This window comes from Trichoderma atroviride, chromosome 1 (genome assembly GCF_020647795.1).
Source record: "Trichoderma atroviride chromosome 1, complete sequence".
Lineage (NCBI taxonomy): Eukaryota > Fungi > Ascomycota > Sordariomycetes > Hypocreales > Hypocreaceae > Trichoderma > Trichoderma atroviride.
Window position 1 is genome coordinate 6539072 of NC_089400.1, and position 15854 is coordinate 6554925.

Here is a 15854-nt window from a genome sequence, read left to right on the forward strand (position 1 = left end):
TTGCTAATACATTGCGCCTTCGGGACTAATTCATCGGTGGCCGCTCTAAGTCTCCGCCCTAAGACTGGCGGAATAGAGCTTTACGACCCAGCCATACTAACCTAATTCCTAAGACGACATTCGCGGTCGCTCCAAGTCTCTCCCTTACAAGGTGCCTAGCCCCATTTAACATCGTGAGTACCCCTTGCTATCAAGCTGATGCCGTTTGGCGCCCACTGACATTGCCGCCTTATCTTCTCCTTTTCGTTTATTCACAGTACCGCCATGTCATTCAAAAGAGGTCTCTTCACGCATATGCTTGGAGGCAAGACGACAGGTCATAATCGGCGACGGTAAGTTTCATGTTCTATTCCGTTTTCCTTGGATAAAGCAGGCACTGATATCTCTTCTACCATAACCACCGCACAATACTCCGAGATTCGACCGAAATATTAGTTTGAAGGCTTGGATAGAACCTTACGAGTCAAAGTAGTAAGCCACTATTTCAGCAAGGATTGGCTGGCACTCTACTTTAGACGAATACCAAGGCACTGTCCTCGGGGAGAGCAGAGCATAATCTTCTCTGCTGTTGCTGGGCCTAGCATCTGAGCATCCTCATGGGGAAATACGGAATCTCGCCTAGTCCATTTACCTTGCCCATCTCACAACAACTCTTGATCTTTTGATCATTTTTCACAAAAGTGTCCCTGATTTGCTTATCATCTGCTGGACATTCGGGAATTCCAGGGACACGTTCTGCCTATCTGGAGTTATTGAAACATTTCCATATTTCCTCTCGGTTATTTGGAGGTAGTAGTTATCTCCCCAAATCGAACAGGCCTTGTTATATTTCGCTTTCTCTTTCCTAAACTTATGGCCGCTTTATCTCTCAATATTCCCCTTTTGTGACACCATCCACCCCAGTCATGGGGAATACCAACTACCATGAGCAAAAAGTCCAACAATGCCACGCGCAGAACGCACGCAAGAAAGCGCTACGGGATAAAGAAGTCACAGAATATCAGAATCGTCTCACCGCCATGCAGACAAAGAAACCGAAGACAAAGGACACGTCAAACACAGACCCAACTACCACACACTGGGTGTGCCGACACCGTCACCAACTACTACAGACAACTGATTCGAGAACTTCGCGGCACAAGGACCCAAAACAATCAAGCTCGGAACAGCAACCACAGCACATGTATCCACGCTCCAAGAGGTGAAAGTGCTGAAGCAATATGTGAGAAAGCTGGATGCCCGGGTGCAGAGCCAAAACACCTCACTTCAGAGCCACAAAGACACCACCAAACACTGCTGGACTACACCCAGTCACTCCGCGATCATTTTTGTCCTTCTACTATATAACCATTCTTACAATAGTAGACATAGTGTGGTAGAAGCCGTGGAGACTTATCCATCATCCAAGACTCGACGAAATGGGCGCCACCGTCAAAAGAATTGAGAACGCAAGAGAGGCAGCAAGATGGAGTTGATATGGACCAAAATGGAAGACCTGGAAGAAGACGCGGAAAAGGAAAACGGGCACTCGAATACAAGCTTGATACCCGCTAGAAGCGTACAAGTGGCAAGCAAAACTGCTCAGAGGAGAGTGGGCTTTTCTTTCCTCTTCTTCTTTCTTTCCTTTTCCTCTCTTTCTTCACTTTTATGGAACTCAAAGCCTCAGAGCTTCCGGAGTACTACGTTTGCGAGCGCAACAACACCAAAAAACAATGTTCCTAGTACATTATAGGCGGTGAAAACTGCAATTTGGCAGGATTTGGACCAATCGCCACTGACTATTTCAACCTGTGGCTAGTAGTTATAGTTGTCGTGGGACGAGGGGTCCGTTGCAGGGAGCTCATTATCTTGTTGGGAAGAAAACGCCAAACGCCCGTTGGCTTGTCGTGGTGGTGCGGGCTTTCGTTCTTTTCTGGGCATAGCATCGTTTGCAGAGGCGGCACAGTCGTGAGTTAATCACAAGGACTAAGGTCTCAAGGCGTTCGGTTGGTCGTTGACAACACTTTAGTCGACCCTGATGGTACAGCAATTGCTACCATATCGTGGGATGAGGGGGGGTCGATGCGTGAGCCGGATCCTAAGACGTGGCCTACAAGATGGAGCGTAGGGCACGTAGTGGAATCAAAAGGCTTGATTCTTCTATCTAAACTATCTAAGGGGGTGTGTATCTTTATAGTCTTCTCGGGGGCTCGGGATCTCCTGCCTTCCAGGGACGATGTCGAGGCAGGTGTCCTCCAACAATGGTGGCTTGTCGACATTTCTTTTCCATCAAAGCAAATCCGAAAGCAATCGGTATCCCTCGATGGGTACATGGAAACGCCAAGGTGTAGCCTTGAATGAGCACGGCCCGACAGATATTGCCGACGGAGAGTCTTTCATCACTGCTTCATGGCACTGCCTGGGATATCCAACAACAGACGGGACGAGGTGGTCGTCGTAGATGAGAGAAGCCAAATCCTGATCATAGCCTACAACTACACGTTAGTAGGACACGATGTGTGGGAGTCAAAAAGCTTGCTTTATTATGATATGTCTAAGGCTATCATATAGGGTCGGAGGCTCTCCTCGTCCCTCCTTCCTTGGGGACGTCGGAGCAGGTGTCCCCCAACACACACCATCGACGGCAATCGCAGCAACCTTGTTCAGAATGATCGCCTTGAGGTTTCAAGTATGATGCCCGCTAGAAGCGTTCATAGGGGCAAGCAAAGCCACTCGCCTAGTTTGATCGAAGCCGCCTTGTTTGATCGTTGTCAGCCGATTTGATCAAGGTCAACGGGATCGTTTGAAGTCACCTTGTTGATCGAGGAAGGCTGGCAATTGACTCCGGTGGTACCTTCGCAAAGCGGCTTCGAGCCATGTTTGATAAGAGCCAGGCTGAAAGCCTGACAGCCTTCCAAGACATGGAACATGCTTCATGCAAGCAGCTTCATCAGCTCAGCTCACGCAATTTGAAGCAGTGAGCTACACTCACGTCTCTAGATGTTTATATGGCGGCTCTCTTAAATGGGGGCGAAATAACACCGAGAAAATACCATCGCGAACACCGAAACACAAGACGAAGATGGAGGAATAGATGACGAAGATGTCGAAACTATTGAGAAATTCACAAGGGTGCGGACCTCCTGGATTGTCGACATCGCAAACGTCGAGCACATCTTGATACAACCCTCTCCCGAAGACAACGAGGTCACAATTGGAATCTACAAACAACTGGTGCGACAATTCATACGGGAGAGAAACGACTGGAATTTAAAAAACATGTGCCATTGATAGACCACTCTATCTCAAAGACGACGAGAGTAATAGCAAGGAACAGCGTTTAGACCACAGTAAAAGATCCAACCTAGACAGGGGTTTTCTTTTTAGAGGTCATATTCAAACTCAAAGATACATCAGCCAGACTCACTTCTCAACACTGCTTGAAAGTATCCAACAGCCAAGCAAGACGCACCAGCTGGCGTATACCTCACCACTACGCCCAAGTCACCGATGGCATATCCTCATGGAAACCGGCGGATTCCCTATAAGGAAAGTGCGGAAAGCTAGTGTCTGGCTTATTCAAAGGATATATAGAAACACGTGGAGGTGAAAAGAAATTGTTATATAGTCAAATTGAAGCTATTCACAAAACCACCATCACACCATCACTATCTTGCAATTACTTTTCATGCACCAATTCAAATTCGTTAACAATGCCGACGTCGATGTAGATACAACAATTGTGTCGCGTAGCTTCAGCATGGTTGAACAGCAAGTTTAGCTTGATGATACTCATTCATCATAGTGCACAGAGGGAATACTTGTTTGAGGCAAATGCTGGGCCTAGGATTTCTGATAAGCAGCGCCACACGGCTACCTATACAGGCTTCATGCTGTTGTAAAGCGCCGCAAGTTTGCTAGAATTGGTGTTTTACTTTTCTCAGCCACAGATATCGCGTCTAGCGGTATCATTTGCCCACCGACGGATACCGCAGTCCTGATATAAATTTTAGAGCGCTGAAGATGAGACTCGTCTTCTTTAGCCTGCCCAAGGACGCAGTCCAGTCTTTGGAAACACTACATCTAACGTGTAGGATTTTGTCCCTGAATAATAGCGGCGTGGACAAAGCAGTATATATATATAGGGTTCAAGGCTGAGAGAAATACTTGCTGAAGTAAGATTGGCAAAGTCTAATGGCGTTTGCTGCTGGTTTGGCACAGTCCTGCAGTAGTACCGATGATAATCACTGCTTACAGTCAACCAAAGTAAATGCCGTCGCTGCCAGCATAATCAATCGACAACGAAGCTGAAAACGTTTCTCGAAAGTGATTATAGACTGGTTCCTAATAAGAGAAGATACATGGGGAGAGGCCATGCGAGGAATCGCGAAAGAGATGACGAGGGAAAAGCAAAAGAACAAAGAGGTCAAGCTTGAATGCCAAGGAACCAAAGCTTAAATGCGACCAAGCAAAGGTGACTGGAAATCAGAATTTGAAGAAGAAGAAGGAGAAGACCTGGACTAGAGACGAGCAGACTGCGGCCCTGCAAGAGAAAGTATATAGAAAAAGACCGCAAGAGAGGTCGTCGGGATATTTTTCGGAATGACTCGAATTTTGTGGCAATACCTATTTAGTCAAGACCAATTGAGGTTGAATGGTTTGATGGCGAGCATTCAACGTGATCCGGCATCTTCTTTCATGGCTAGCTGAACAACTACCGGCTGCGGAGTCTTGTGGCCTGATCCTTCTCGCTTTAAAGTCCCATCTCCAGCCACGGCTTGGAAGAGCAAGACCCAAAGCAAAGCGACTGTACGCAGAATTCTTCCCGCATATACATAGATATGATATGTCGCCTGCCATTGAAACGGCTTTAGATGGACGAATCGTGGCGGAGTTTTGCGGAGAATGCGGGAGACTGTGCGCTGCCCCGCCAATGGGAGTGGCACATGCAACTTTGACTTGGGTAGTATGAAATCGCGAAAAGCGAGTGACAGAGGGGTTATACATACAGGTTACAGCGATGCTTTTCTCCTGCTCGATTTGACTTGCCGTGGGAATTGTACGTAGTATTCTCACGCAGACGCGCTATCCAAGACGATGCGCTTAATAAGCCTAGGACATGGATCGGTAAAGAAGTGGCTTGCGACATTGTATATGCTGCTTATTGTTTCCTGATTAGAATATCGATCTCCCAATACTATTTGAAGTGCCGAAAATGTCAGTAGATTTGTCTCTGTCATAGTGGCGAACCAACATACCGTATAAATTGCTATTGTAGCAGACGCTTTATTACAGGACTGTCTGTCTACATGGCTGAACCATCATCTGTCAACACAGTAGCCAGTATTACAGCATCCCACGAATACCAGGGCGTTCCTAGACGAACCTGCAATTGTCAAAACTGTGCCAAGTAATAGAGAAATAACTGTCACCGAGCCCTTGGCTCTTGTTGATGATGGATCACAACATTACCTCCATCCTGTCGCAGGAAGGATTCCAGCACAATTTCCGCTAGCAACGCCACCTAAAACTCCGCTTGGAAGGCTGAAACGACTTTGATCCATTCCGCTGATCAGGCAGCACATCATACAACGCCATGAATCTGGATCAGACTATCCACAATAAGGGGACGTTGTGCTGAATGGACGCGAACCTTTGACGCTGCCTCGGTCTGCGGAGTTTCGAGAAAGGGGCCATAATGCCGGCGTACGCATCTGAAAAGGAGAAACGATTAGCATATAAAAAGAGTTACGACTCCAACGTTATTTTTGTAACTTACTGCCACACTCTCCACCGATATCAACTTGAATATTCCTCCAAGTAACTACTACCAAGACACCAAATATCCCTCGCCATGGCTTCATTCAAGCACATCGCCCTTCTTGGTGTACGTTTCTTTATCTATGCTTTGCGTTATTCATACCACTCACTAACCGAACAATATGTAGAAAGGAATGCTCGGTTCCGCCATCTTACCTCAGCTTCTCGAGAAAGGCTTTGAAGTCACCTTGTTCACTCGCTCCGAGTCCTCCGTCAAAGATCTGCCCTCAGGAGTCCATGTTGCAGAAGTCGATTACTCTTCGATCAGCAGTCTGACCGATGCCATGAAGGGCAAAGATGTGGTTATTTGTACCATCACCTCAACAGCCATCCCAGAGCAGAAGGTCATCATCGACGCTGCCATCCAAGCGGGCGTAAAGCGATTCATACCAGCAGACTTTGGCGCCCTGTCTACCATTCCCAGCGCCAAGGATCTCCCAATCCACATCTCGGTAGCGCAAATACGGCAGTATCTGGCTGAGAAGGCGGAAGATGGTCAAATCGAGTATACAGTCTTCTCCAATGGCCTTTTCTTGGAGCTGATTTTCTCGTTTCCTTTCGTGTTCGACTATGCCAATAGAAAGGTTGATCTAATTGACAACGGCGAGAATCCCTTCAGCGTCACTACCGTGGCTTCCATCGGAAAGGCCGTCTCAAACATGTTGAAGGACCCCGAAGGAGCCAAGAACCGCATCATCTACATTCATGACATGACCGTAACACAGGCGCAGCTTGTGAGGCTGGTCAAGAAGCACTCGCCGCCTGAGCCAGCGTGGACGGAGACAAAGGTGGATTCTGCAGTCGAGTTGCAGGAGAGCCTTGAAAGCTTTGCTCGGGATGGATTCAACATGGAGAATGCGCCTCGTTTGCTGCGATCAGCCCTGCTTGGTGGGAAATATGGCGGCGCGTATCCGAACGTGGAGAATGAGCGGTTTGGCCTCGAGCTATGGACTGAGAAGGAGTTGGATGCTTTTGTTGCTTCAAAGGTTCAGTAAATGCTGCGCAAGTCCTCTGTATGCGTTACAGAACAATTCAATAGAGTGTAGAGAGATATATACAGACCGGTTGTTTGCCTAGATCGAGCCAGCCTCGTGGCATGGCATTGCATATTTCTCCTCCAGTCGGCGTAGATGGTGCTGTCTAGCATATCATGATAGATGGATGAGGAGTTACAAGACTCAAAGAGGAGTTACTTCCCTCGAAAACACAGCCTTCTATCCAATACAGTGCCTTCAGTGGATAAGTCCTACCTGCTGCGGGTGCCTGAGCTACCTGTAACCATCCGAAGTGCAGCAGCCTTGCAGCAGTCCTGCAGCAGTCACCCCTTTTACCCTATCACGTGTCTCGGCTCCTGCTCGCACATATTTATTTACTTCTTAGCAGCCCACTGAACCTCCCAAAAACACTCTCCGTTGCCATCTTCCAACGCTCGGCAGGATAGAATTTTACGACCCTTGAGCCCACCACGGCTCTCCAGCTTGTTGACCAAGCTTTGCAGATACCCTGGGAGGCGAACCAAGTATGTACCTCTTTTAAAATGATGTCTCTGATGCTCTGCTAACCATGTTGCAAATTGGAAACAAGCTATCAGTTCGTTGTTTGGTCTATTGAGGCCTCAACTCCAAAGAGGGCGGCTCAGCAACAACAACAACAACAACAACAACAACAACAACAACACTCCAAAAGTCAAATGCCTTGCATGGCCGGAGCAACTTGGCGGCCACACTCTGGCGTGATAAAACTTTACGGCGTAACAACCCACGGAGGGTCAAGTCATACATCAACCCTCTCGCCGCTGGTCTTGGCGGGATAGCACTTTACGACCCAGGGCTGCCAAGGGCGCCCCCGCCCGACCCAGGCGCCCCAAAGTGCGAAACCTGGAATATTGTTCATATCATCCGCATTTTCAAAGCTTGCCTTGCATTCTCATGCTTGTATCCCATGGACTTGTCCGCATCTGACGACAGAGAGGGCACCACAAAGACATGTCGAAAACAGAGCTCCCAAACAAAAACAGCCCAAAGCCAAGCCTGGACTTGGCGAGATAAAACATTAAGGCGTAGGGCAGCCCAGCGCCGATGAGATAATGAAGTGGCAACCATTCGTTGCCACTTCATTATCTCATCGGCGCTTATATCCCTAGCTCGGACAGAAGACAAGACAGACGAGCATTTGCAACACTATCTTGAAGCAAGACGTCCGACATCACACACCCGGTGACACATCACTCTGTCTATTGAGGCCTCAACTCTCTCTTCTCTTACACATTTTGACACCTGTTCTTCTACTTCTACACCACCCCTACTCTTTCATCTTTCAACGACAATAGGCAGCGTCTTTCAATCTGCTGGCAAAGCATGAAGAAATCTACGAGTTGACCAATATCCTCATCATCGTCACGACTACCGGTGGAACGAGAGATCCCAGACGCGTCCTTCATTCTATGATTCATTCACATCTTCACAAGAAACACAATCAGTTGAGGCGAATGGGCATTGGTTTCTGATATTGGGGGGTCGACAATACGAGGCCTCATGTCTTTCTTCTTGGTCTCTGGGCAGCAGGTATATTCATGGTCATGGAAAGCAAGTTGTGTATGGTCCTGAGTTTATTTAATTGATGTATATCATTCACGTCGCCTCTCAATTCTGCTCTACAATCTTTGTGTCCTAGGCTTTGTAAAAATAGGGACGTGTTACCAGGCCACCATCGCAGAGTAATTATCTTCCAAATAAACGGGTTCTATGGCGTTTAGCCCCCTGAACACCGGTTCTGGCCGTCCCATGTGAAAATAGTGTAAACAAGGGAGTCTATTCTTATCCGTTTTTGGTGTTTCCTATGTTATTTAACTTGCTTGTCTCTAGAGACTTTAGTGGCAGCCTCAGCGGCCTTCTTATCTTCAAGGGAGAAGTTATCCAGCACCCCAATCTTATTATCCAACACCCCAGCTGTAGCACAACAAGGCAGCTAGTCTACATATTGAAATGCACAACCACTAAATAGGTACATATTAAAGCAGTAGTAGCAGTAGTAGCAGTAGTAGCAGTAGCAGCAGTAGCAGCAGTAGCAGCAGTACCTAGTAGCACGCTCCTAAAATAACTAAATTCTCTGACTATTGGCCTGCTTTGAACTCGTCGTAGTTGATGACCGATTCGAGGAGAGTCTGGGCTCCTAGGGCGCTGTTGGAAGAATGGCAATAACAAGTTAGCTTCTAACGTGCCAAACAACAGCCTCAATCAACTTACCAGTCCTCTGGGCTGCAGTATTCCTCTGGGTGGTGGCTGACGCCGTCTTTGCAGGGAACAAAGATCATGGTCGTTGGGCATCGGCTGCTTGTATTGACGCTATCGTGGCCCGCTCCACTCGTTATATGAAGCCATCCATCGACGCCGACCAGCTTTGTCGCCGCCTTTTCCACCATCTTGATACAGTCCGTGTCGAATTTCGTGGCAGGGGAGTCGGTATCGAGACTCATGTCGACTTTCACGCCATGACCATCTTCTTTGGCGATGGCTTGGAAGGACTCGGTGCAAAAACGCTGTACTTCATCGACTACAGCGTCGTCTGGGTGGCGGATATCCAGCGTAAAAGTCACATTCGAGGCGATGGTATTGGTGGAGGAACTCGGAGGGATTTTGAAAACGCCGGTAGATGCCAAGGCGCCGAGCTTCTTTGCAATGGCGTTGGAAGAGACAATCATCTTGGATGCTGCCAGCAGAGGGTCGCTGCGTGACTTGAACGGCGTTGTCCCCGTGTGAGCATCGCGGCCACTGACGGTTACAGTGAACCAGCGATAGGCCTGGCCACCCTGGACGACGCCAATCTTCTTGCGGGATTCTTGGAGGATCGGGCCTTGCTCGATGTGTAGCTCGAAATGGGCGCCCAAGGGATATCCGGTTGATGAGCAGGCGACGTCTCCGATGTAACCAAGTCTTTGCAGCTCGGACTTGACGGTGACGGAGGGGTCGAAGATGTCGGGCAGAGAGTAGGCCTGTTCGAGAGGGATCTTGCCGGCCCATACACCGGATGCCATCATCGATTTGGGAAACCTGGCGCCTTCTTCACTGATGAACACACGTCTGCGTTAGGCCTGTAGAGAGACAAAGAGAGTAGAACAAAGAAGATATGACAAAGAGGAGAAACAGTTCATGGAAACAAAGAAATACTGCTGCCTGGAACTGAAACACATACTTTGTCCAATTGACGATTCCAACATCATGATGTGTGCTGTACCCATTCTCCGCAAGAGTCCGCAAGACCTCAACAGCAGCGACGACGCCCAAAATGCCGTCGTATCGGCCACCTCGAGGCTGAGTATCCAGATGGCTTCCCATGGCAATCATGGGCGTGGGGTTTGGCAAAGATCCGCGTCTACTGGCGAACATGTTGCCTAGTTCATCGACAACGAGGCTGCATCCCAGCTTCTTCGTCTCTTCGGCGAACCAACGCCTTACTTGGGCATCATCGTCGGAGAGCGAGAGACGAGACATGCCCGTCTCGGTTGGGCCGCTACGAGCGATTGTTAGCATCTAAAAACTCAATTTGAAAGGATTTTAATAGGCAACAAACCTCCCGTATCGATGAGCAGCGCCCCATTGGCATGTGTGGTGGATCGTTTCTTGCAGCCTGTCGGCATTGATGCGGAGACCTGCTGAGGCTGAAACAGAGTAAAGGCGCTTTGCGGCAGGCAGAGATGCCTTGCGGAGGACGGGCGGCATTGTGGGCGACAATCGAGGAACTTGTAAGAGATGGATTGAAGAACAGAAATGGACAAATGGTCAGACGAAATTGTCGGACGGACAGACAGCTGTAGATGCTGAGTCGTAGCGAGTGGAGTTGTATGTAGGCGGCTACTGCTTGTCACTGGAGATGCGCCCTCTGCCGCCTTCCAAGAACATGGAAAGCAACAAATTATCTCGCAAACGAAGGCTCGCTCGACAGACAATTGGCAATGTTTTCAGAGAGCTTGAAGGACAAAACGGAGAAGATGCCAAAATGTCATTTTTTGAACGTTGGGGATTTGGAGCATCTCTATACAGCCTTGCGTTGGCAAGATAACCAGCAGGTACCTGGATACAGCTTTCCTCGGGCCGTCAGGTCTGTACGTACCGGAGAGCTAAGCAATAGCGGGGTAAAATCACCGAAAGGCCGAGTCAGTAACCTAGAGAGCATCATCATTTTGTTCTCCCTTTGTTTTTTCCCTGATTAAATCAATTCCTATCTTTTGAAGAAAAAAAAAAAAAGAAAGAAAAGAAAGAAAAGAAAGAAAAAAGAAAAGAAAAAAAAAAAGAATCTTCTACAGAATGTTAGTGACGAGAAAACATAAACCTCTGGTTAACAGCAGCCCACTCCCTATTCTTTACGCTGTAGCTAACTAGATCCCGCGACTAAGTTAAAATCTACTTTTTTTTTCCTTACCCTCAAGATTACCATCTTTTGTTTCTTGCCTCTTTATTTCATCATTAGTATTATAGGCCACGCTTCCGATCAGCAAATCGCGAAACCGCCGAACAAACGACCGGAATACACCAAGAAAGGAGAGGCTCAGATCTTGCCGCGATTGCAGGAAAAACAATTCGAAATGAGCAAGAAAACGCTGGAACTAACATGTAAATGACTGCTCGGATAAGTTTTATTCTGCCAAAGACGTGGCCGTTGAGCCCTTGTTGCTAAGGAATCGCAAGCTTTGATACTTTAATTGGCCATCAGTTCCGTTCTTCATTCTCTTCCAGATAGCTCTTTTTGTATTGACGACTGCCCTGATGATCCCGTAGTCAGACTGATCGTACCAACGTGTGTCGTTTCGAACACGTTCAGATTCTAGATTCGACACCCCAAAAGCAGGCTTCATTTCATGTTCCAAAGAAAACCCAGCCTCGTGCAATAGTCTTTGCTTGAATTGTGAATATTGGATGTCAGCAAGGGACCCAAAATGTGCTAAAACTTCCGGGTGTCGCCTCATCCATGGCCAAAAGGTTTCCCATCTTTCTAACGTTAGAGGTACCTCTAACTCATCGCGTGGAAAATGGGCCGGTAGTTCCATTAGGTTTATTACGATATGGAACAAGTCCATATCCAGCTCCCTGCCCCAGTCGTCGTCTGCGGTCTCATTCGAACCAGCGTCTGAAATCTCATCTAAATCATCGTCCGAAATTTCTATAACAAGCCTATCTATGTTGACGGCTCCCTTGTGCTGGGATGGTCGATACCGCTCGCCAAGTCCGTCTCCAGAAGACATACTTATCGTTTGCATTTTCTGCGCATCATTGTTTCGGAATAACACATCGGATATACTAAGCGTTTGTGCCTGCTCATCTCCAATATCGTTGCTGGTCTTGCGACTGGATGGAATGTGTGTATCCGTCACACGTGGTGCTTGCTTGAAATCATACATTTCGCCATGCCATAATCCCACATCAGCCTGTTTTTGCTGTGAGCCTTGAATTTCGTGATGTGATAACATTTCATCTGTGTGAGCGCGTCGATCGCCCTTTGACTTGAATTCATCATTCTTCTCATGCTCGCGATCCCATTCATCCATCTGTGATCCCACTTGCGAAATTAAGGACATAATTGGGACAGCACTTGTAGATGAAGGGTGAATAGAACCGCCTGGAAGAGAATTTTGGGCCTGCATGGCCTCACTCATGAAAGTATCGTAGGTATCTGGCCAAGGCTCTGGCGAGAGGCCTCTATTCAACGACGGCGGTACAAGAGAATCATGGCGGGTGACCGGCCGTGGATTTTCCGTCTGCTCAGTGGCTGCATCAGAGAGAATTTCAGCTGCACTAGATTGGCTCCATGATTTCATCCGATGAACTGGCTGATGACCGCTGAGGGGAAGATGAATAGGTACATCTCTCAAAAGTGGCGGATCGGCACATTTATTTAATGCCTGCTCGTGTCCTTCTGGCTGAGGAATATTCGAGGAAGCCGAGACCCACAATAGGATGTCCTTTGGTCGCTTTTGTAGAGACTGATCGTCTTCATCGTGACGAGTGAGATATCTTTTCGGTGGTCGTGGCGTCTGGATATTTCTTATAGATTTGGGTGCAGGATTTGGGTTATGATATTTATTGGTATGACCTTTAAGAGCCTGCGCCGATAGAAAAGGCGGGAAATGGCAATCTGGAAAGGTGCACCTGAATTTTCGCACGTGAGCTATTTCGTGGTCAAGGCGAGCTTTATCCGTCTCGAAGCCCAATGTAGCTCGAGGACACGATTTGAGCCGACAGGTATATGCAGAAGCTCGAAACTGGCTCTTGAACAGCTCGAGCTCTTCAGAAGATATTCCTGGATGGTCGCTTTGATCGAGTATCGATCTAACGGTTTCTTGGTACACTGCGAGCATATCTGAAATGCCACATAAAGCAAGGGAAGCCTGCGAAGCTCTTGGTATTCCATCACGGGCTAAGATTGATAGGATCAGTAAATTTGCAACATGATATGGTCTTACTGCCAATACCTACCAGGTGTTTGTAAAAGCTCGTATTCCAATTGCTTGATCGATCTGGCCTCCAAGGCTGCTCTAACCTGCTTTTGTAAAATCGGATACTGTTGCAGATATGCTAATCTTTTATCCTGTGCGTTTTCATCCTGTACGCTGGATTGTGTCTGAAATTGTTCCTCTGCCAATAAACCAGCCATCCCATTGAGCTTATCCGCCATTTGACAAGCCATGGCAAACAAGAGCGAATTGTTTTCCAACCCGCTGACGTACTCTGCGCGAGACAGCAGATATTCTGTCCAATATTCAGTAGCATAAATATGAAAGCCATGCAGACCTTTGACTACTCGATGATATGTGATCTGTTTATCGTATGCTGTGTAAAATACTTCTGATCCGGAAAGCAAGCAAGTAACAGCCGCTACGCCGTGTTCTTCGAGCGCTTCTTGTTCATCAATCATAACGCTGCAAGATGCCGTTTGAAGAAATCTACACGGGCGTTAATTTTGTACTTGAGTACCGGTAGGCTGCAGTCAAGGTATAGCTCACTCTTTCACAGAGACGTGAATAAAAGTCACAGTCGTATCGTGCCTTTCGTCTATGAGCGGCGCACAGATGTCCAAGATGTATTGAGGACAGAGGTGGGCAACATTTGGATCCCCAGCGCTGAAAGTAACGGCAGATAAAAATTCGAGTCTCTTCAACGGACGTTTTGCAAATGCGATCCAACCAAGCACACACTTGATCCTGTTTACAGATCGAGAATCCAAATGAATAAGCACTTGAGTCAAGATTTTGTGGTAACTGAGGACAATTAGCACTGGCATTTTTGATATACCCATAGTGGATGACTTGCAAGTCGTTGATTTTCTCAGGCAGCTGGTTGACAGAAGCTTTAATCTCGTCGCAACTATAGAATACATTGGTAGAGAGGTAATCTAGTACCAGTCGAGCATATAGAAACATTCCTTTTTAGAATCATCAATAACTTAGGCCGCAGCAATGACCATCTGGATAAACTTACCGTCTGCCCTTTTTGCGATTTGACGTTCAATATCGTCCAATTCTCCTGGCGCGATATCGAGTTGATGGAACCTATGTTCGAGTGCTTGCAGTCTTTGAGCCGCATACAGCCGTATTGCTCCCTCTAAGCAATATTTCTCTTCACTGAGGGAAACAATCTGTTTTTTGCGTAGCCAATGCGACAATGTTGTTGAAGAGCGGCTTGATATGAGGACTTTACAAACCGCATTTCCGGATAGTGATCTATGAGACGTGACCTGGTTCATCAAGCTTATAACTCGCGCTTGCTTGTCTGGCTCGCATTCATCTAGTCCGTCTAGAATTATCCAGAAATACTCTGTTTGAGATGGCTCATCAGATACGCTTTTGAAAAGAAGCTGTAAGAGCCGCTCCAAGGCAGATATTGTTGGTGACTTCTTTCCGAGAACGAATTCTTCATAGACGTGAGCGACTAGGTCACCATCTTTTCGAAGCAGTTGCATAAGCAGTGATCTCAGTATCTGCTCATACATGGTAGATGACATGTATAGATAAGTGCAAAAGTGATACATGACAAACATCTTGGCTGTTTGCATAAAATTGACGAGTTGGGTGGAAATCACACTCTTCCCAGATCCAGGCGTGCCTTGTAACCAAAGGATTGGCGATTCTGGCCTTTTCTGGAGCCAGGAGCTGACCTTGGGGTTCTTCAATATCCATGCGCATGTGCCTGGATAATTGCGCCCCTCTGCCATGATTGAATCAAAGATGGCCAGTTGGTCCGACTCGTCAATATTCATCCACGCAATGATTGACTGATACTGCTTGATAGCTTGTTCGCCTTCGAGGCTTTTCACCTTGTCAATATTCTCTTGCCTCCAAGCACGGAGATCGCGACGCATTTCTTGTGCTTCGGAAATATTGCGAGCATTTGCTTCCTTGTCAATCAAGTCGCTATGACGTCCCATGTCTTCAATGATGCTATCGAATCGTCGCTGAAATCGACCCCAAGAAGTAAGAAATAATAGCCTCCAACCTGGCCAACATCAGAAGAGAATACATGAGAAGAGGCGATTCAGCTTACCGCTTCGCCGAACAAACTTGTAAGCATGTTTATGGAACTGAAGAATGTCGGCATAGAAGACGGCCAAGACTTGTTGAAAGTCGTGGTCGTCTTTAAAGGCATTGTCTAAAATCTCGAACCTTCCAAGCGACTCAGCAAGCTGAGCATAGCCCTTGATGATCTGTTCAAAAGCTTCCACGTGTTCTGAAGCCACTCGCAGAATGAGAGCGATCGGTGCCCATATCCACGGCAGATATGGGGTTCCGTTGCATAGAATATCCATCACCTTTGAGTAGTGCTCTATTCCTCTGAATAGAGGCATGAGACGACGCATGTTGCGAAGCGATCCTCTCGCGGCAAGCTGCCTTTCGATTTCGAGCGCCGCATCTCGTACACTCTTGATCGTCGTAGCACGAAAGTCGCGCGAGTCTGCCGGGGTAATTGTCCGATTGAGATCATCATATGCTGCTCTTATTGTTTGCCTCGCTGTGGCAGACACAGGCGGAGGGAGAGGCATTTCGATCGCATTTGTTGCATGCTATG

General features: G+C 47.5%; 3 protein-coding genes across 3 annotated transcripts; 1 reads left to right on the top strand and 2 right to left on the bottom strand.

Annotated features, from left to right (window-relative positions):
* Nucleotides 1–5833: 5833 nt before the first annotated feature.
* TrAtP1_002367 (uncharacterized protein) lies at nt 5834–6794 on the top strand (the record flags this gene model as incomplete). Its single annotated transcript, XM_014085133.1, has 2 exons — nt 5834–5866; nt 5928–6794. 2 exons carry the CDS (start codon nt 5834–5836, stop codon nt 6792–6794), a joined length of 900 nt encoding a protein of 299 aa, XP_013940608.1.
* A 2056-nt stretch (nt 6795–8850) lies between these two features.
* TrAtP1_013324 (uncharacterized protein) lies at nt 8851–10988 on the bottom strand. The gene is made up of 4 exons (XM_066115866.1): nt 10369–10988; nt 9991–10308; nt 9045–9863; nt 8851–8978 (listed from the first exon to the last, which is right to left on the bottom strand). The coding sequence occupies exons 1-4, from the start codon at nt 10515–10517 to the stop codon at nt 8912–8914; spliced, it is 1353 nt and encodes a 450-aa protein (XP_065967520.1). The 5' UTR covers nt 10518–10988; the 3' UTR covers nt 8851–8911.
* Nucleotides 10989–11431: 443 nt separating this feature from the next.
* On the bottom strand, nt 11432–15828 carry TrAtP1_002368 (uncharacterized protein; the record flags this gene model as incomplete). Its single annotated transcript, XM_066111446.1, has 6 exons — nt 11432–13209; nt 13269–13735; nt 13796–14050; nt 14103–14214; nt 14271–15284; nt 15333–15828. 6 exons carry the CDS (start codon nt 15826–15828, stop codon nt 11432–11434), a joined length of 4122 nt encoding a protein of 1373 aa, XP_065967521.1.
* Between the last annotated feature and the right edge of the window lie 26 nt (nt 15829–15854).